Source organism: Punica granatum, chromosome 4 (genome assembly GCF_007655135.1).
Source record: "Punica granatum isolate Tunisia-2019 chromosome 4, ASM765513v2, whole genome shotgun sequence".
Lineage (NCBI taxonomy): Eukaryota > Viridiplantae > Streptophyta > Magnoliopsida > Myrtales > Lythraceae > Punica > Punica granatum.
This window is the reverse complement of record NC_045130.1, coordinates 7,757,059-7,777,814: the sequence shown is the minus strand read 5'-3', so window position 1 is coordinate 7,777,814 and position 20,756 is coordinate 7,757,059. Positions and strand designations below refer to the sequence as shown.

At 38.2% G+C, this 20,756-nt stretch overlaps 3 protein-coding genes across 5 annotated transcripts; 1 reads left to right on the top strand and 2 right to left on the bottom strand.

Annotated features, from left to right (window-relative positions):
- Positions 1 to 14: 14 nt before the first annotated feature.
- On the bottom strand, positions 15 to 3,769 carry LOC116205831 (receptor-like protein EIX2). Its single transcript, XM_031538504.1, has 2 exons — positions 3,630 to 3,769; positions 15 to 3,551 (listed from the first exon to the last, which is right to left on the bottom strand). The coding sequence occupies exons 1-2, from the start codon at positions 3,635 to 3,637 to the stop codon at positions 449 to 451; spliced, it is 3,111 nt and encodes a 1,036-aa protein (XP_031394364.1). The 5' UTR covers positions 3,638 to 3,769; the 3' UTR covers positions 15 to 448.
- A 4,350-nt stretch (positions 3,770 to 8,119) lies between these two features.
- On the top strand, positions 8,120 to 11,596 carry LOC116205178 (embryogenesis-associated protein EMB8). 2 transcript variants are annotated; one of them, XM_031537682.1, is made up of 8 exons: positions 8,125 to 8,733; positions 8,957 to 9,085; positions 9,212 to 9,343; positions 9,640 to 9,782; positions 9,894 to 9,991; positions 10,107 to 10,201; positions 10,842 to 10,895; positions 11,168 to 11,596. In XM_031537682.1, exons 1-8 carry the CDS (start codon positions 8,317 to 8,319, stop codon positions 11,384 to 11,386), a joined length of 1,287 nt encoding a protein of 428 aa, XP_031393542.1. In that variant the 5' UTR covers positions 8,125 to 8,316; the 3' UTR covers positions 11,387 to 11,596. The 2 variants fall into 2 exon arrangements, with proteins under 2 accessions (XP_031393543.1, XP_031393542.1); XM_031537683.1 differs by lacking the exons at positions 10,842 to 10,895; positions 11,168 to 11,596 and adding an exon at positions 10,379 to 10,835 and having other exon boundaries at positions 8,120 to 8,733.
- A 69-nt stretch (positions 11,597 to 11,665) lies between these two features.
- LOC116205179 (homeobox-leucine zipper protein ATHB-12-like) lies at positions 11,666 to 13,141 on the bottom strand. Of its 2 annotated transcripts, none has more exons than XM_031537684.1 (2): positions 12,603 to 13,127; positions 11,666 to 12,106 (listed from the first exon to the last, which is right to left on the bottom strand). In XM_031537684.1, exons 1-2 carry the CDS (start codon positions 12,984 to 12,986, stop codon positions 11,807 to 11,809), a joined length of 684 nt encoding a protein of 227 aa, XP_031393544.1. In that variant the 5' UTR covers positions 12,987 to 13,127; the 3' UTR covers positions 11,666 to 11,806. The 2 variants fall into 2 exon arrangements, with proteins under 2 accessions (XP_031393544.1, XP_031393545.1); XM_031537685.1 differs by having other exon boundaries at positions 11,694 to 12,100; positions 12,603 to 13,141.
- Positions 13,142 to 20,756: the final 7,615 nt, after the last annotated feature.

The following is a 20,756-nucleotide window of genomic DNA, read 5'->3' as shown; positions in this document are numbered from 1 at the left end:
AGCTCACGATCATATTCGTATAATGATATGAATTGCATTCATAGACCATTACTTTTCAAACCAATATACTGAATCGACCATAGAGTGTTGACTCTCCTGAGTTTGTATGCGGACGAGCTGGAAGCAAGGTACATGTGAGTTCCACAATAGCAGAGTCATTTGAATGCTGTATTTCCTCTGAAAGGAAAATCTTTTCTCTGGCTCCGGTAGACACGAGCAACGAATATATGAGATGATAACAGTGAAATGGAAAGGCAGTACAATGTATGCATATCAATTATATCCGCTGAACTTAAGTCAGGCCATGCTATTGAACAAAGTACACAGTTTAAAGGAAATTAAAATGCCGGAAAGGAGTACAACCTGGAATTGAAACAGATGAAGGGAAAAGATGAAAATACGAGAAAAGAGCGAACGGAAGATAGTTAAGCCAATGGCTTCTATTCGCTCAAGTTCTTCTCATTCTTCTCTTTAACTTGGCAACCTTCACCATGATAGCCACATAAGCCCCATCCATGCGCTTCTCAACAAACCTAAAGAAGGTGACTCTCCAATTCTTCTTGAATATTAGAATTCCAATTACTCCCCAAAACCCAGTAGCAAACCCAGTTGCTACTACTCCATAAAAGACTATCCTCTCCGAAGAATCTGATTCTTTCCCCTCTTCTCCTTCACCCGGAGTATTTGGAGGTTCTGGCACTTTGTCACCTGGGCATCTGTTTGGCAGTGGATCCCCGCAGAGCTGGGGATTGCCAGCATACATGAAAGGATTATCTGTATAAAGCGTATCCAGTTGATTGCCTTTAGGAGGTCTCCCACTAAAGTTGTTGTTTGAAAAATCAAGGCGGGCCAGGAACGTTAAATTGGAAATGCTCAAGGGAATGTGCCCCGAGAGACGGTTGTTTGAGACATCGAGAGACTCCACCACCTTCAAGTCCCCAATGTTCTGCGGGATGTTCCCTGAGAGAAGGTTATGCGAAAGGTTCAAACTGCGCAGTCCCATGAGAGATGCCAGTTCCTTCGGGATCGATCCCTCCAAGTTATTTCCTGAGAGGTCCATAGCTGAAACGGATTGTATGTCCGTGGTGATATATTCGAGTTCATTTCCCTTCATGATCCCTGCTGTTGGAGCTTTATCCACGACCGTTGGAGTCTCAGCAATGGCAGAGGAGTTACCTGGGTGGGTGTAGGATACCCAAGTCATGCCCCGTAAGTAGCCAAAACAAGTAGGAATAGTTCCTGACAAACGGTTTGACGCCAGATCCAGCCACTTCAACTGAGAGAGTGAGCAGAACTTCAACGGAATGCTGCCGTTGAAATGATTATTCCGCAATTTCAGAACTTTCAGTGACTGAAGGTCCTCCGCGATCCACGAAGGTAGATATCCAGAGAGATTGTTCTCCCCTAGATCTAAAAATACCAAATTAGTGAGAAACCTCAAGGCTGTTGGAAGCTCTCCGCGGAGATTGTTGTCGTTCAAGTGCAGGGATAAAAGCGAGGAGAGTTTCCCCATTGAACTTGAAATAAGGCCTGACAAGTTGTTGGATGACAAATTTATTTTGTTCATGTGTAAGGGTGCACTAGACTTGTTCCAACAGTCAGGAATATTGCCAGACAGTTTGTTTCCCGAAAGATCTAATTCTAAACCTTCGTACTCACATAATGACGCCGGTATTGGACCAGTTATGAGGTTATCATTGAGAAACAAAGATGACTGCACAGAGATGTTTCCAAAAGTAGCTGGAATCTGACCTGAAATTTGGTTATGTGATAGATCTAATGAATATCCGATGAATCTGGACAATTTTGATAATGGTCCCGTGATTTGGTTGTGCGACAGATCTAGAATGAACACAATCCAATTACCAAGCCATTCTGGTAATTCGCCTGAAATGGATGCATTTGAGAGAATTATTTCACCGGCATTCTTTTGAGTCCGTAACCATTGCGGAAGTCGGGTATCAAATTTGCAAGATCGCATGGCTATGTATGTGAGGTGGAATGGAAGTACCCAGTCAGACTTGATCTTCACAGTCAAATGGTTGTTGCTAAGGTCTAGAGATTCCAACCTTGAAAGATTCGCCAAATGAACTTCAGAAACCGAGCCTTCCAATGAATTACCCGAGAAATCTAAATATTGAAGGTCTGAAAGTTGTCCAAGACTCTCCGAGATTGTGCCGCTAAAATCATTATCCCGAACATCCAATGACTGTAGGGACTGTAATTGGCCCAACCACCACGGGATGGCCCCATACAAGAAGTTGGAAGAAAGATCCAATTTTAACAAGCTACGAAGTTTTCCCCAACTATCTGGAATGGAACCATTGAAGAAATTCCTGGACAGCGTCAAATATTTCAGATTTTCCAGATTTCCTAACTGGTCAGGCAATTTTCCTTCGAACAAGTTGCCACCTGCACTTAATGACTCAAGGTTCGGTGCACAGAACCCGCTAGACTTCCCAATAATTTGTCCTTGCAAGAGAACGCCATCCAAATTGAGAAACCTCAGGTTGCATTTATCTCTCAATAAAAGTGACAATCCTCCCACGGTCTGCCCCAACGGGTTCCCGGATATATCCATATGGATGAGGCATTTCAAGCCGCTGAACCACATCGGAACCGAAGAGAAACCATTGTTTGACAGATCGAGGTAAGTGAGGGAAGTCATATTCTGGAGAGCCCTGGGTATTTGACCTCGAAATTGGTTTCTCGAGATATCTAGGTGTTCAAGATTGGGACCAGACAGGAAGTGGCTTCCAAGAGAGTTGAAAGAATTGTACGAAAGATCAAGGTAATTGAGAGAAGTCAAGTTTTGGAATGGGCTGGATAGATCAAGGTAATTGTTGGAAAGATCTAGGTAGCGAAGATTTGAGAGAAAACTAGAATTGAGACCTCGACCAGGAGATAGATGAAAATTATCGAGCCTGCAGCACGACAGAGATAAACGTGACAAAGAAGGAAGCATGCTGAGTACTTGCATCAGATTGTGCACTTTTGAAAGATCTACTCCACTTATATCGAGGTGCTTCAATGCCACGAGACGGGAAACCCATTGAAGATCATCCCCGCTAGATACATAATTAAAGAACGTCGGACAACTTTGTGGAGAATTCCGAAGATCAAGGACTTCCAAATTCGTGAGGTTACCCAAATGGGAAGGAACAGTTCCGTGAAAACCCATGTTGGAAAGGTTGAGGTACCTTATCTGTTTCATCGAACCGATGAAATCAGGGATGGCGCAATTCTCATCTACATTGATCCCAGTAAGATCGAGGTGGTTCAAGTGTTTCAAGTTGAGGAGGTAGCTGCTCAACCTAACCGCGTAGAACGGATGGTCAGGCACAGGAATAGAGCCATCCGACCGGTTTTCCAAGCGAGGGAGTAGTTCAAGCCGGACCACGTGTCTGGTGGCTGCGTTGCAGCTGATTCCTTGCCACTTACAGCAATCTTTCCCCTTCCACGACAAGAGCAACCCAAGCGGGTCTGAAAGACTTTGTAGGATTTTGATCAGAGCGTCCCTTTCTTCTTCTCTGCAAAACAAGGTCGAGTTTCTGCAAAAACAAGGCCATATTGAGGCGCATGAGATGAACAAGAGCATATTGAATATCACATATCCTGAGATGCAATACCTCCCCATTGTATATATGTGATCGGGATCTAAACTATAAAGTACTGCTCAGAATGGCATCTTTTACAAGATAATTTATAATGCTTCATTTCCTGCTCTTTTGGGTCAGAGTTCAACAAAGTCGGCTGGACCAACTTGACCCAAGCGAATTTATAAATTGCAAATCCATCTTTTTCTTGCATAATAATTCAGGAATATGGATAGCGATGTCCCAACAAGATGAAACTTCGATATGTTTGTCTACAAGGACAAATGAATCGTTTTAGATAGAAAGTTCTTTACATTTTGGTTTACATGGAAGAAAACTAAGTAATTTGGCCCTTCCCGAGAGCAACTATGCTAGGATATATATTGAAGATTTTTCGCCTTGTGCTGATAGATATTTTATGACTATGTACATGGTCTCGTTATTTATGCAATTCGGACTTCTATACGTACTATGTATTTAAATCGGAATAAGCCGAGAAAACTATCATCACATTGTTGAGTCTGTTGTTTTGTGCTTTCAGACTGGTGACAGTGAGATATGCAGCTGCCAAGAGAGAACAGGCCAATCACTCCAGACACATAAGTAGTTTCTCGACATTGACAAAGAGTTGAGAGATACTTCAGAATATCCGACGAAATTTACACAAGGAAATACTTCAGAATATGCACCAAATTACGGACCACTGTACTGCATGAGAACTACTTGTAGGATGATGAGAGACGACTCAACTGACCTATTTGCAGGCCTTCTCATCTGCCTTCAGCATCTAGAATTCATTCTTCTATACATGGTGGCATCAATTAAACATGTTATGCGGAAAAGATGTTTAGCTTTTAATAGAAAGTAATACTTAAAACTAACTGAATATCCTTGTGTTGCAAGAGGAGAATAAAAAGAAAATAAATATTATTTTGTGAAGAAAAATATTAAAAATATATACGAATTAAAAACTTATTGGAAGAAATTGAGATATTAGGAATTATAAGAGAAGATAGCTAAATAAATAAAACAATCTGTACGTTTATCTTTTTTTTTTGTCCTGATTCTTTTAACAAATAATTAACTATTCTAGCACTTCAAAATTTGTTATGCTATAGACAAATCAAAAGGATGAAAGGAAAAATTCTCTTACCAATATGTTTCAAAAAAGAATTGGATCAAAATATATCAGCAAATATATCAATTAAAAGAAAAAAAATTCTCATGCAAATATGTGGAAAAAAAAGAATTGAATAAATATATATAAGCAAATATATGAATCAAAAGAAATTAATAAACACTCCAAGCAGAATATCATCGGAGCAAAGTAAGCAAAGAGAAAACCTATGAAACCGACCAAAATGACATAAGATCGGTATTGACACTAGATGAGCATGCAACACAATTTATGTATATAAGTTCACAGAGTCTCACACACTTCTTTACAAAAGGAAATATGATGATAAAAGTTGTAATTTATACGGCATCTATATATATAGGTAATGTAAAAATTTCCTGAATAGCAGCTAGTTTATATAGTATATATTATGTTGGGTTATGTACAAATAATATATATATTTTACTGCATAATTAATGATAAAAAATTTCCTTAATACATATATAAGTGATGATGTGACAAAGTGAGAGAACTTCGTTTCTTATTTTTGATGATGTGGCAGTGTGAGAATTGAGCTTGGGCTTTATTTTTATATGTATAGATTAAATATGTGATGGATTCTTATTCAAGAAAAATATATTTTGTATTAAGATCGTATAATCATTTGTAAATGAAAAAAAAGTCGATCAAAGAAATGAGATTTGGTGCGGTGGTATATCAACCTCGATTTGGGACATATAATATTTATATATATATATATATATATATAGTAGTCGTTAAGTCTGTGTGTTGCACGTAATAGTTTCACTAATTTAAAAAGAAATTATGACTAAAAATTAAAAAGAAAATTTCCTTCGTTTAGTAAATACATATATTTTCTCATGCATAGAATCATAAATCAATTGAGGACTGAAAATGATACTGCGACAAGGAGACATCTGGGTTAGGCAATTACCAATATAACATGAAGCCACATATTCAAGTAGTTACAGCGTTGCAAGAGTTCGATTCGTTGTTATTTCGACTTCAATAACATGCATGACTGAATTAAGAATTGTAATAAAAAATATATTAGCGTAAAACACCCATGCTACGTACAGGTGAACACCTAACTTATTATATGTAGTTGGGCCAAAAAGCTCATGCAAGGTGATGCGGTTGTTAAAATTTTCTTCGATTAAGTAGAACTGTAAATACATACTTTGATTGAAGAACTAATTTATGTAATTGAATAAATAATTAATTTCACTAATGAGGTAAGATAAAACTTACATAGAAAAAAGTCTTTATAACTCTTAAAAAACGAAAATTTAGGAATACAATTTTATTTTTCCTCATCCATTATATATATAACAAAAAATAAGGAATACTTTACCTTTCTTATCTAGAAGAATCATATTCATGCTAATCAAATCGTTGCTTTTTGTGTCCATGATGTCCCATAATTTAATTACTCTAACTTTTCCATGCTTGATCTTGGATGAGTGGTTTGTAATACCCTCGAATTTTAATGAAGGTTCACCACTTATGTAAAAAATAAATTATAAGGCATCTTGGAAAATAAGAATTATAAATTAGTACATGCATTATAGAGAAAGACAAAAGTTGAAGTAATCACATTCACAAGGTTTGAATTCACATCACTAATCTTATGAGATCTGAACGAAAGCGAAAAAAAAAAAAAAGGAAGAAGGAAAAACAATTCGGCAACATACTGGCTCACTTATCCATGAACCACCTCCCCCCCCCTCAGCCTCGATCTGCTTTCCCATCTTGATCGTGTTGCTCAGGCTGCAAGAAGATTGAGGTGACATCACTTTCAAAGAATAACATACTCGGGTAGAATTTTATACACGCACAGATAAAAAACTCGAAGCAGAAAAGCCAAAAATAAAAAAACCATTAGAACTGATTACGGACTTAAATAAAACTTGTAATCGGAAAATGTATTTGTATATGTGTGTGTATATATATATATATATATCATTGCGCGAATGAGTGATAACTAAGAAAATTTCATACGAAGAAATGAGTTTTAGAAAATGTCTACTCATCAGAAGCACGAAATCTTCAGTTTAATTCTCATTAGTGAGGCTCCCGTTTATATTGATTTTCTGTTTTGTACCCCCTATTAGTTTTATGGACATTCCTTAAAACCGAAAAACAAATAACTGGAGTTCATATAAATGTATTGAACTAGTTAAATAGGCCAGCCTGGAACATTTTAGCCCAGCTCCATATGAATTGGATTGATGAGTAGGCTTCCGGTTTTGTGCAAGATCGAGAAATCTAATTGAGCCCAAATTCAGCCCATGTCCTCCACGATGAATGAATCCAATAAACAACACGATGCTCAAATCAAATGATCAACTCTACTGAACATGGTGATCTTCACTTAATTGAAACACGAAGTACGGAAAATGCGCGGGGCACGACTGCTTCCCCCCGATGCAATGCTACCTAAACATAACGCAGTACACGGACAAATCGAAATCAGAGAAGAAAAATGAAAAGGAAAATAGTTGCAGGAAAATGTTTTGTTTTGTTTTTTTGGTACGGAGAGAAATAATCTTCATCACAAATACTGATCACAGACTTAGAAGGGCGCAATCATAACTTTCCTAGATAGCATCAAAATGTACCCAGCAAAAAAAAAATAAAAAAGCAAAAGAGATAGCATCAATATGAATTTGGAAAAAAAAAAACCGAGCTTTATAACTATCGATACAAAAATCGGACTTCCATTTTATAGACCTCTACTAATTAACACTCATCCGATTTCTCTGCATCCTTTGGTCTGTCCTCCATGGCTGAATGGGGCTTCTATCTATAGAAGCCAATCCAAGCCTCCTCGAGGAAGTTTCAAGTGGGCAGAAAAGCAATGCCTCTAACAAGGATAAGATGTTGCCTCTGACAAAGATAAGATGTTGCCTCATCCTCTGCTCTCTGTCAGAAAAAAAAAAAAATAGGCTAGTTGAGCCTTTTATTTTCTCTAAATAAATAGTCTACCAAGTGAGGCAAGAGATTTTAACTATTTATATAAAATTCCTCTGTTCATCAAAAGAAATATATACAATTCCTCCTAATAGGTATAGGACCTTGGACCATGGGGTTCACAAATTCATCGATTATTTGGAAAAATAAACAATACCTCTTTTTCGTTCAATCAATATGTTATATGTGTCCTTTAAATTAATCTAATCATCATACTATCGTGAAAACCCAAGATATTTAGCTGGAAATTATCAAGACCTAAATTATAACAAAAAAAAAATTGTTGTCTGCCATCGTCACGCTGATCCCATTCTTTTTATATGAACCAAAAAAAGAAGAAGAAGTTAACATCACGTTTAATACATGTTAACAGACAATTCAAGAATTAATGTCGGAAAAATTGAAAAATAGAAAGTAATTGCATCATAACATAGGCCCGCCGTGAAACTTTGACATCACATGGCGAAAACGTACAGCCCAATAAGATTCACGCGTTAATCGGCGGCCGTGGGAGCTGTTTGTTTGGTCGTTTCTGTCTCTCCAGTAACCTCTCCTGTCGCTTCCCACAAACAAACAACCCCTTCGCCGCCGCCGCCGCCGACGTCAGTAATGCTCAGGAGCTCCTTTCTGGGCCCTCCACCTCCTCCGTCCTGCCTCTTCCGCCGCGTCTCACCGGAGCCCGCCTCGGCCATCCGCCTCCGAGTCTCCGCCGCCCACGCGGAAGCTTCCCCCTCCTACGTCGCCGCTATGTCCCGGCCTCACCCCTCCCTCGAGGTCGTCGGAGGGGCCCGGCAGGAGCTGTTCCTCCCCGTACTGGAGGCCCTGGGGCGGCCCTACTCCCCCTTCCCGCTAATCGGCTGGAACCGCCACCTGGAGACAATCTTCGCCTCCTTCTTCAGGTCCCTCCCCGACGTCAGGCTCCGCCGCCGCTGCCTCCGCACTCCCGACGGCGGCTCCGTCGCCCTCGACTGGGTATCCGGCGACGACCGCCGCCTCCCCCCCAATTCCCCTGTTCTCATTTTACTGGTAAAAACACTACGACTTTACCCGTACACTATCACTCTCTGCTTCCCATTTCTACTGCTTGTCAACTCTTTCACCGATGGATTGGCAATTGTATCTGTTCCTAAGGTCTAAATGTTATTTTGCTTCTCAGAGACAAATATGGGTCCTCTAATTGAATCTAGTACCTTAAGCAATTATCAGCACGACTATTTGATTTTGATTACGGAGTTGTGTTTTTTGCCAGCCTGGTCTAACGGGAGGTAGTGAGGATACTTATGTGAGGCACATGCTCCTGAAAGCTCGAAGCAAGGGATTCCGGGTCGTGGTGTTCAATAGTCGGGGCTGCGCAAACAGCCCTGTCACTACTCCGCAGGTATTCCCGGAACAACTAGTCAATCCGTCCGGGTTGTTCTCATGTTTCAAGGGCAATGTTGATGGACCCAATTTCATTGTATAGAAGATAGACTTGATGTTTTGGATTTGAATGAATGGGTTGCAGTTTTATTCGGCTTCTTTTACGGGGGATCTTCAAGAAGTAGTTGCTCACGTGGGAAGTCTGTACCCCAAATCCAATTTATATGCTGTCGGGTGGTCTCTTGGGGCGAACATTCTCGTCCGCTACCTGGGTCAGGTAGGAAATGAATCACTTCATTTCTTGATACTTTTGTCTTGGCCATCCATGCACTGCTCATGTTTCTAATTTTCTTGCATTGCTCTTTGATTATCGAGTTAACAATTCTTGAGGACATGAATTTCGAACCATGTCTCGAATCTTTTCATTTGATGTTGATAGAAGATAGTTCATTGATTTATAGTTGAAATAAAGATTAGTTGATATGTATCTCTTTCTTCTCTACTCTCAGGAATTTCATTTTTCTTGACCAATAAAGATTTGTTGATATATCTCTGTTTCTTCTCTACTCTCAGGAATCTCATACTTGTCCTCTTTCGGGAGCTGTGTCATTGTGTAATCCTTTCAATTTAGTCCTTGCAGATGAGGATTTCCGTAAGGGCTTTAACAATGTCTACGACAAAGCTCTAGCTCGTGCTCTCCGCAACATTATCAAGAAGTATATATCTGTAATATGTCTTTTTAGGAACTTCTGTTTCTCCCTCATTGGCTTCACTCATCACATGCATGGGACGGTCTTAAAGATAAATTTTTGCATGTACTTCTGCAGGCATCTACTTCTCTTCGAAGACATGGAGGGTGAATACAATATTCCACTATCTACTAGTGCTAAAACTGTAAAAGAGTTTGATGAAGGACTGACCCGAGGTGCTTGTTTGCTCTTACTCTGAATTTGGAAGAATTTCTTCTTCAAAATCACAACTTTTGTCTGGGTTTATAGCAAATATTTGCATGCTTATGGAAATTTCTTTATGATATGCAGTTTCTTTTGGTTTCAAGTCGGCAGATGAGTACTACGCTAACTCAAGCAGTTCAGATAGCATAAAATATGTCCATACGCCTTTGCTTTGTATCCAGGTTAATACTCTATGATCTCTTATCTTTCGAAGAAATTTTCATCTGAACTCGTATTCTTTCGTAGAGCCTTTTAAATTTCTCAAACCGCACTTCTTCTTAGGAGACCAAAAATGGTTTTGTTGAAATGGAATGGCTCCGTCATGTGGATGCATGACTCAATTTTCATTTGGGTTTCAGTCTCTTACCAGTGGCTACTCTAATTAGGGACTGTTGGAGGAAGAATCAAGATACGTACATTTTTTTTTTTAATTATATGGGATCCTCAAATGTCTTCTTAAACAAAAAGAGAATTAGCAAGAAAGCATCTCAATTTCTTCTATTCTATCATAATATATTCTGGACATGATATTGTTACTAAGAGTGAACTGGATATAGACATTTGTATAGTTCTCATTCTTGACCAGAAATCATATGCACAATTGGACCTATACAAAAGACTTCTGTCACAGATGTGAGAAATCTTGTGAACTGCCAGTCTGCACTCACTTCGATCCTTTGGTTCTTTCTCTTGGAACCCGAGAAAAATAAGTATGCTCCAGTCTCCACAATCTTCCAGGAGGAAATAATCCTAATGGGATTATGTAAGAAGAAGAAAAAATTCAGTATGATTTCTTTAGTAATGAGTTCTTATGGGTTGCAGGCAGACAATGACCCCATTGCACCAGCTAGAGGAATCCCTCGAGAAGACATCAAGGTTTGTGCCTTTTTCACTTTCACATTTCAATGCTAAACATTGACATTGTGTTTATGCCCGCTGATAGCAACTGGTGTTCAAATCTTATAATTTTACTCCTAGGAATAACATGCTGGTTCATCATTAGGTTCTATGCAGAAGTCACATTCCATATATCCTCTTATGTCTGGGATAGCATTTTAACATCATATTATGTGTCAATGCCCGGAATTTGTCGAGTTTCCCTTCACCCAATTGGTTAAGACAAAATGTCTGTCATCCTCTTTTTGCAGGAAAACCCCAACTGTTTGTTAATTGTGACTCCCAAAGGAGGCCATCTTGGGTGGGTTGCAGGTGCTGAGGCTCCTATTGGAGCTCCTTGGACCGACCCCATTGTGATGGAATTCCTCGAGCACTTGGAGAGAGGCGGAGCATCTGAAACCCATGCGTCTTCTATAGAATTGGAAGCGTCCGGACAATCCATTGATAACGTGCAGTGCGTTGAAGTGTAGTCCCATTGGACTGTACATGTGCTCAAATCATTTTTTTATGGATGTTCTAATGTTGTTACTGTGATAATGGGATATAAGTATCTTCAATGTAAGAGGTCGTATGAGATGGTGCTGCCAAGATCCTGAATTCATGACCTTAATACGGCACAAAATCTCGCGTTGTACAATCTCACTAAATAAGCAAATAAAAGTTCAAAATTTGGATTTTGTATATTCTCTTTGGCGCTGATTTTAGATAGACCGTAATTACTTGGAGGAATTCCTTCGTCTGGTGCAGTGTTTGAATTGAAGGGGTTTGGTCGAATTATGGCCCTGAACCTTTTGCAGCTACATGATACACATATTTTTACAAGTGATAGAGCTTTTCATCAATCCAAATATCCAGGTCCAAGCTTTTGCTACTAGCAATAGTGAACTCGATTAGGACCACAATTCCCACCATTTTGGGCCATAACTCGATTCATCCAGGAAATAACCAGGGTCATACCAGCTTCCTGACGACGGAAACGAGTCTTGCCCCATTTCCTCTACATGTTCCAATGTAAACTTCTCTGGCACTGTCTCTGCAATTCCGCAATCATCACCACTTTGAACTGTCCGAGCATTATGTCGACACCCAGCGACATACCCGGGCTTCGTTTGGCTTTCCTTGGCATGATCCTCCGCTTGCGTATGCGCGCTTCCTTTTGCCTTTCTATGATTGCTCTTCAGTTTCTGCAGCTTTTGACATCAAATTTTCAGAAAGCGTTAGAATTGACAGGAAACTTATGGGCAGTTTGGATTCAGAGTTAAAGTTATTTTGATTTTGATTTTGATTGTGGAAAAGGACAAATGAGATGTGATTATAAATTTGATTTGAGAAACGTGTGTTTTTGTTGTTTAGTGTATTGAATTAAAGTTAAAGTTAAAATTTTTGAATTGGAAAATGCGTATTTTTGTTGTGTAGTATGTTGAGTTAAAATTAAAGTTAAAGTTAAAATCAATAGGTTGTGAATCTAAACGGTGCCTAATATGCTCCATGATCTCAGCCAATGAAAGCCCGATGCTCACGCACTTAATAGGTGATCAGGTCGTGTCGTGCTGCAACATCATATCAGTTTACTGAATGGCATGGACAGGGATGCAAGTAGAGCGGTTATATTATTTGCCGGTAGCTGGCCGCTGCGAGAGCCTACTCGAATAGCATCAAATAATCAAAATATGGCTACCTGGGTACCTGAACAAGCAACAGCTCGTGCTCGCGTTTGAGGGACTCGAAGCTCGAGGTGAGGTCGTCGTACTTGGTCTTGAGCCTGCTGTACTCCCACTCGATCTGCTTGTTCTTCAACCGGGCCCTCTTGTTCTGAAACCATATGGCGACCTGCCGAGGCTCCAGCTCGAGCCTGTCGGCGAGCTGGTGCTTGAGGCAAGAGTCGGGCCTCGATTCTGACTCGAAGGTGCCCTCCAGGGACTTGACCTGGTCCTCACGGAACCTCCTCTTGGTCTTGTCCGTGTTCCTCTTATTCTGGACTTGGTGCATGAGAAGATTTGATGAGCTTGAAGATGTGGTCTTTATGTTCAGTGAGGTTGCTGTAAAAGCTTGGTGTTTCCTAGGTAACATTCTCCTTTAGATTCCTAAGAAGGGAGATGATTCTCAAGAGGAACAATGGAACCTCGACGATGGGGCCTTTCGAAGTATTTATGTTGGGAAGATGGCAGGGGAGGACCATGGAAATAACTTGAGAAAAGAAAATCCAACCGATCAAAGATGATGTAGCGCAATAATATATGATCTCATTTTGTATTCAAGAAATTTTATATTTGGTACTTATGATGAGGTTCTCCGTACTTCACTATCAACTATAAAAATTAAAATCTTTCTTTGATTTTATTACGTCGGATGAACACCTAATAGCCATAATTTATTTATAATTATTAAATCCTTTCTATAAATTTGTAATTTTTTTTCTCACTAGTGAAAATTTTTATATCTATCAATGAGTAACCAATTAAAATGCTCCTTAAAGGTTGGAATGGCCATTAGTTTGCTCCTTAAGAAATTTAGCCATCAATATCGTTCATGAATTTTAATTTCATCCATCAAAATAATCTAATGTTAAATTGAAGTAATGAAAAAATAATGGGGAATCCCAGGTGGATCGATAACGTTCAAAAAATTAATGACAAACAATCATAATCAAATGACATCATATTGGCTTATTTTCAATGAACAAAAAAAATTCTAATTATTCGTAAAAAAGGGGGGAAATGGCCTCCGACGACCGTGCTTGCGGGGGAAGGTCAGGCGGCGGAGAGCCCCCACCGGAGTTGCCCCTTTGCTCTCTCTCTCTTCAAAAGGGAGCCTAGAAATCAAGGTAGTTAGTTTGCCTAAACATCCCAAGTTCGAGTAAAACCCTGTTCCTGCCACTTCAAATCTTCTAACCTAAGGCAAGACTAGTACGTGTGACCAGTATGCAACAGGATTTAGGGACATGCTTGCCTTGGGGAAGATCGACGAGTAAGGCGATCATGACAACCTATAGCGCTTTGGCGGTTGTTTGTAAACTAGGTAACTAATGTCAGTTCGAATAATGATTAGGTCAGAAAAAAAAGATTAGGCTTGTTAATGACCCCCTGATTTTTCTTATGGTAAAGATTAAGTATATATTAAAATAAATAGAAACTTTATTTTTTGAAAGCAATTTAAATTTTTATTTGAAAATTTATTATGGCAGATATATTTTGGCACCACAGAGCTATTAAGGTCAAGTCACGGGACTTTCAGTCATATTTTGTGTTTTGTGAGAATACGACATAATTATACTCTAATTCATTTGTATTATACTCTGTTTACAGTAGACTATATCGTCTTGTTATGTATGTCAAAATACGGTATAAATGAATTGAAGTACGACATTGAATTGTACTAAAGATAAAATATGGCTGAAGGTATGAATTGATTGAAGAATTTTCATTTGGCAACAAGTGTACATTTCCGCCTGATAATCAATAGATTCTAAATTCAATTTTCATGTAAAATTACTCGTATTTCTTTATTATATATTCAGGGTTTCTATAGGCCGAACCTCTGTCGTTACCAAAAAAGAATTTTCACACCATCGTTTATTTTATTTTTATTTTTTCACTGTGTACTTTGATGTCTGAGAACTCAACGAATCTTGAATAATCTCATTCGAGTCTTGTCAGCCCATTAAGGAGATAAACCTCTTATAATATAAATTTTTTCTATTCACAATACTCGTACTCAAAATTTTACTTAAAGAGAATAAATATTGAATTATCTTAACCAATTCATGTCGGTATCTATTTCTTTCGAAAATATATATTTAATTATAATAATAATAAAATATTAAAAGGGTGAGAAGAAAGACGGGTTACCTTTGGGACCCCTTATGGGTAGTGGAGGACAAAACGGGGGTAACGTGTCATCATCGGATCAATCAATCTTTGGCACTTACTCGTGGGAAGTCAAAGCATAGGTCCCACCATCGTTGCCTTTCCCACTCCTGTTGACATACACAGGGATAGGGTCCCCCCTTTTTTGTGAATAACGTGGCAAACCTCTGGCGGTCTCTTTGAGAATATGCTAATTAAATTTTTTTCGACATGTGAAAATAAAGCCCCGAGAAAATGCTAATATAATACATAATTAAATGATTGTATAAAATTGCAATCCCGACTGATACGTATCCAATAAGGTAGAGAGACAGTTATGTAATAGGACATATCATTTGGGAGCATAATTTTATACAACTAAGTAATTGTATACTATTCACTCAATATTTTCTCTAATTTCGTCACCCTCCTATGATGAATCGGCAATGATAAAGAAGTTTAATTACAACCTTTGAATATATTATATGATAATAAAAGTACACCCCAGCGACATATGCCGATCAATGTATATATGACAAATGAAAATCTATATTGAAGTATTTCTTGATTTAGGGGATTACGTTGCTTAAAAAAGAAAAAAAAGTATGCACTTTTTTATGTTTATAAGAGAGATTCGTGAACTTAATATATTGAAATAGAAATTATAAGTATCTAATAAAAGAATACGAATAGTCCCACTAAATATCAAACTTATGACCTCTTAATCACCAAACGAGAGATACATTACTGCGCTATATTCTCTCTTGATAAAAAGCATCATTTTGAGATTTGCGATTTACTTATGGGTGATTCATATTACTGCTTCCGTACATTTTGCATGGCATTTTTTTTTATGTGCGTATTGTCTGATGGACGTCAACTAAGTTAGTTGGAGTAGGGTTAATCTATTTGAGAATAAAATTTTAAATTTTAAATTTTTTTCATTTATAATACTCAAATCAGAAACTTTAATAAGGAGAATAATTACCAAACGCTCAAATTAATTCATGGTGCATCGTATTTTCTTGCAAGTCGAGTCAGCTCACGTTGGAGTAAAATCCTCAAAATTATGAATTTTTTCGTTTATAAAATTCGATTTTGAGACATTCTTTAATAAAAAAAATACTAAATTGTTTGAATCAATGAAATTAAACAGGGTATTTTCTTGCAAGGAGGAATCGTTATCATTGTGAATTTACCTTTCTGTGCAAATTCTACGTACATGAGTAGAAAAGAAACTTTGTGACGATTAATTACATGCAACTATCCCTCCATCCATCCATCGAAGAGGCGACAGATGTGACTTTCATAATAGTACACATTACGTGGATGTTGACCGGACCTCTCCTGTTCTACTCTTGAAAAGCTGAGATACAGTGCGCGTAGAAGCTCTAGAAATTACTATTTCAAAGAAAATATATCGAGTGAATTAGAAGAGTTCTAGATTTACTTTTTACTCATCAATTTCTTACTACATTTTCGTATTTGTCCTATGAGTCCCCCCCCCCCCCCCCCCGGCTTTTCTAGTATCATTCTCATCATTATGCCGTTTGTTCACTTTAATCCTACATGCTATCGTTGTGAAAAAATGAAAAAGAAAAATTGTTTGTGGGCTAGTGAGCTTGGGCCGGGGGTTGCTGGCTAGTTTGGGGGGGGGGGGGGGGGGGGGGGGGGGGCGGCTCCTCCACCCTCAATTCATTGAAATCTAGGGAGCTTTGATGGTTTGAGGGTGGAGGGAACCGTATCTTTGACCACCCCTAATTCGAAATTGTTGGCGAGCCCAGAGAGCTATCAGCTGCAACATCGGACACAGAGGTGGTGCTCGGATGCTCATAGTTCGTTCTTATGTAGCCTTGCAAGTCCATCTAGTCGTAAAATGTCATAACCTCCTAGTGCCGGCCTACTAGTAGTATGGTCAAAAAACCTTGCCAGAGACACATGATTGAATTTTTTACACAACTATGCAGATGAATATTCTCAATCGAGTCACTTGCAAGATCCGATTTACCAATCTTGTACACTTGCTAGGTGTTTAGATAGGCCCTGATGATTAGTCGGATAAAATTCGAATATCGTTTGTTAGGTGCTTCAGGATCTCTTCTCTTTAAATAAGATATCGGCTTTGAATCATGTGAATGGATAAAATTCACAAATAAGAGAATTATACTCCCTTAATGAACCGATCTGACTTAAACCTAGGTTAGTTGGGATACAGTGGGCTTACAAATACCAGATGGTCCGGGGAAATAAGAACAAAAATTTATCACGCTTTATTTTTAACGACTTTTCGAGCAGAGACAGGGGGGGGGGGGCTAACATTTATCTTTTTATTGTAAAACTGAGGTTCATTTGGGCGCTAGCCCAAATAAAAAAGCCCAAATTGGTTGCCTCTTCTTTGTTTATATCTGTGGAATGCAGTTCATTCATCATCTAGCTTTTTCAGTTTATAACCAATTGAAGAGGTCCATTTACGTTGGAATGTTTCTTCATGATATATATTGGGCGATACACTTGCTGCAATTCAAGTTAAATTCCTGACCAGCAGTGTGCCGCCATGCTCGGAGAGTATTATAGAGTGCCAAGGTTCTTCGAGCATAATTCGGGACAATTTATCTGTAAGCTCCTACAAAGTCTAAGGGCATAGCTACAACAATTGATTGTCCGCACTGATTATAATTGGTAAGCTAGATGGAACCACTAAAACAAGTCATTATAAACTATGTCCGACTATATATGCTTTGAGGCCGGCTATATTGTAGTAACCAAGGCGACATGCAAAGTTTTGTTCGATTCTGGATTATTAAGAATACATAAAACCCGGCATGGAAAATTTATAAACCAAAGCAAGTAAATAAATTCTTCTAAACTAGTGAATCATGTTCAAGGTGCATACTTCAATTAAGGCAGCGCAGTACCCAACGTTACAGCCATGTAATACCCAACATAAGATGCAGAGTGTTGGAGATTAATACAGGATTCTTATGAATAAAATTCCACATTGAAAATACATCGAATATAACTTTAATTTATAATTTTCGGGCCGTGTATCACTACTTTAAACTTTTTATAATTGGTCAAACGTGAATTTCTAAGTCGACCCAATGAAATTGCTCGTCATATCAAAGCATGTTTTAAAGTTTACTTATGGAGAAAGCTCGATCATATAATGCAAGGGCTAGTGCAATGTTTGCATTGCATGAGCCTACACACTTCTTCTTCTTTCTTTTTTTCTTTTTTCTTTTTTGGTTACAAGAAGGTTGATGAATTTTAAATGAAGAAATACTTTTTTTATAAGTACCAGTATAAAGAAATTAGGAAGTCAAATATTGAGGCACATATAATCTCACTGCATGAATCAAATTCAAAATTTTTTGGTTTCTAACTGAAAGTATGTGTAGCTGCATCATATCCCCAGTTTCGTCTATACATTATCTGTCCTCACTAGCTTCTAGCTAGCAATATTGGAAGGGTCGAGGATTCACTCATCACATGGACAAAACACAAATCAGAAGGGATGCTCGCAATTACTTATATATAAAGTACAGGAAAAATTTGAAGTTCGACTCGTTTCTTAATCCTTTGGATTACATAGGGATTTTGGACCTTTGCTGTAATAGAGCACTCGAACTGGGCATCAATAAGTCAAGAATGTATTATCACAGTCACGGCAACTTTATCTGCATACTAATTCCGTCATTCGAGTATGATTAGAGTATCATTTAACATTTCCTCCTTGAGGAAGTATGTGGAAAAAAAAATGAAGTAAATAAAAACGCATAGTTAATTGTTAGCTTAGTACGTATTATCTTGATTATAGTCTAGATTATCATTAAAATCTTTCATAGGTGGGTATACTGGTTAACGGGTAACAAATGGTCATTAAAAAAGTGATAATGAAAGTATGATTGATCAAAACAAAAGTTTTTTTTTTTATTAGCAGTTATCTGTCATTCCATCATATGCACAAAACTGTACATTAGTTCATTAGAACCCCGCTTACAAAAAGAGACTGAGACCAAAAAGGAAAAGGAAAAAGGCTTATACAAGCTCTGACAATTTCAAACAAGAGGTAAAACAATAAGAATTCAACTTAGAATCGAGCTTCGGGATAGAGGCAACTCTCTTTGGGATAGAGCCAAATATAGTAGACATAAGCAGTCCAAAACAATTTCTTGATGATGGTAGCCAATAATCTCCCTTTCAAGCTAGTAGCTGAACATAGATCACAACAACTAGGAGAAGAAGTTAGATTTCCCCAATTTACCAATCTTGATTTAGTGCTCAATCTATCCAATGTAGCAAGCCAAGAAATGAAGGAAGAGCATGATATATGACCTGGGAATCAAAGGAGTTTGTGCAAAAGTACCTTCGGTTTTTTGGGTCTGAGGCCCTGCCACACTTGAGAAGTGACAAAGCTACTCCAAGGCTTAGAGTTCCACAAGAGAGTATCATAATTTGCCCATACCATCAAACGTGGGGCTTTTTCAATGAGTTCACGAGCTTGGATATCACAAACTCGTGGCCAGCACCAAGAATTAGAACGTAGAAGGATGCATAGCTTTTTTTTTTTCTTCAGGTCTGATGGAAGGGAAACATTGGAATTTTCGAGCACAAACATCAACCAAGGCATCAACGGGTAGTCATATGTCATACCAAAAGGAAATATTCTGACCACCTCCAACCTTGTAACTTATGAAAGGCTTGGTTAAATCTCTCAGCTTTAGTAACTTTCTCCAGCTCCAAGAGCTGTTACTTTGTGGATCTAGGCCCCAAATGAACATGTTTTTAATAAGATAGGCCTTCACCCAGGCAACCCAAAGTGAACCTGAACTTACTAACAATAATTAAAGGTTTTGAAGAGCACAGATTTTGTTCTAAAATTCCAACTCTTTCACACCTAAGCCACCATCACTTTTAGGCATACAGAGTTCATACCAACTCACCTTTGCCCCATGTAAGGCATTTTCCACTCCTTTCCAAAGAAAAGATATGCATTGTTGTTGCACAACTTTAATGACCTTTTTAGGCAAAATAAAACTCGAACACTAGCAATTGGCCATGCTAAAAAGAATGGAGTTGATGAGCTACAGTCTTCCTAAGTAAGAAAGTGATTTAATTGACCAAATCCTTATTCGAGCAATAATTATATCTGTGAGAGACTCGCAATCCCTCGCAGACATTTTACTAAATACAAGAGGAATTCCAAGATAACTCACGAGCAAGCTCTCTTTCTTAAAATTAGAGACATCCAACAAATCATTGGTGTGCTCCTTAGAAATGCTAGCACAACAAAAATATTTTTCTTCTCACGATTGGACCTCAGCCCAGAAAACAAATAAAATTTCCTTAAGATATCGATAATGGCTGAAACAGATCTCTCTGAAGCATCAGTGAAGACAAATAAATCGTCTGCAAAATATAAATGAGTTAATTTTACTCTTTTACACTTGGTGTGATAGCCTATAGCACCGATAGCTACAGCTGAGTTCAGGAGCTGAGAGATGAGCTCCATTGCCATAATTAATAGATAAGGCGACAGTGAATCGTCCTGTCTGATTCCTTTCTCCCCATGGAAATATTCTGCAAGCGATCCATTCACAGCAAAAAAATACCAAGGCAATGTGACACAAATTCTAATCCAATTGATGTACGAAGGAAGAAAGCCAAATGTTTCTAGGATATCCATCAAGAACCCCCAATTTCATAAGATCAATCTTTATAGCACAATGATTAGAGATTCCACTTCTATGATAGTTATGGACAATCTCATGAGCCAACAAAATATTATCAGAAATTCTCTTACCTTTTATAAAAGCACATTGATTTTCGCTAATAAGACTAGGCAACACATGCTTCGTCCTATTTACAAGAATATTTGTGATGCATTTATAAATGGTATTACAACTAGAGATAGGCCGAAAGTCCTTAATTGCGTTTGCATTTTGCTTTTTGGAAACAAGAGATTTACTTAGATCTTGAATGAAAAAATAAATAA

Bases quoted from the DNA above. Each gene is read 5' to 3' on its own strand.
- LOC116205178 (XM_031537682.1), top strand. From the start codon at position 8,317: ATGCTCAGGAGCTCCTTTCTGGGCCCTCCACCTCCTCCGTCCTGCCTC. The intron at 8,734-8,956 runs GTAAAAACACTA...GTTTTTTGCCAG, and splicing joins CCCCTGTTCTCATTTTACTG to CCTGGTCTAACGGGAGGTAG. The intron at 9,344-9,639 runs GTAGGAAATGAA...CTCTACTCTCAG, and splicing joins TCGTCCGCTACCTGGGTCAG to GAATCTCATACTTGTCCTCT.
- LOC116205179 (XM_031537684.1), bottom strand. From the start codon at position 12,986: ATGTTACCTAGGAAACACCAAGCTTTTACAGCAACCTCACTGAACATA. The intron at 12,107-12,602 runs GTACCCAGGTAG...TGATGTCAAAAG, and splicing joins ACGAGCTGTTGCTTGTTCAG to CTGCAGAAACTGAAGAGCAA.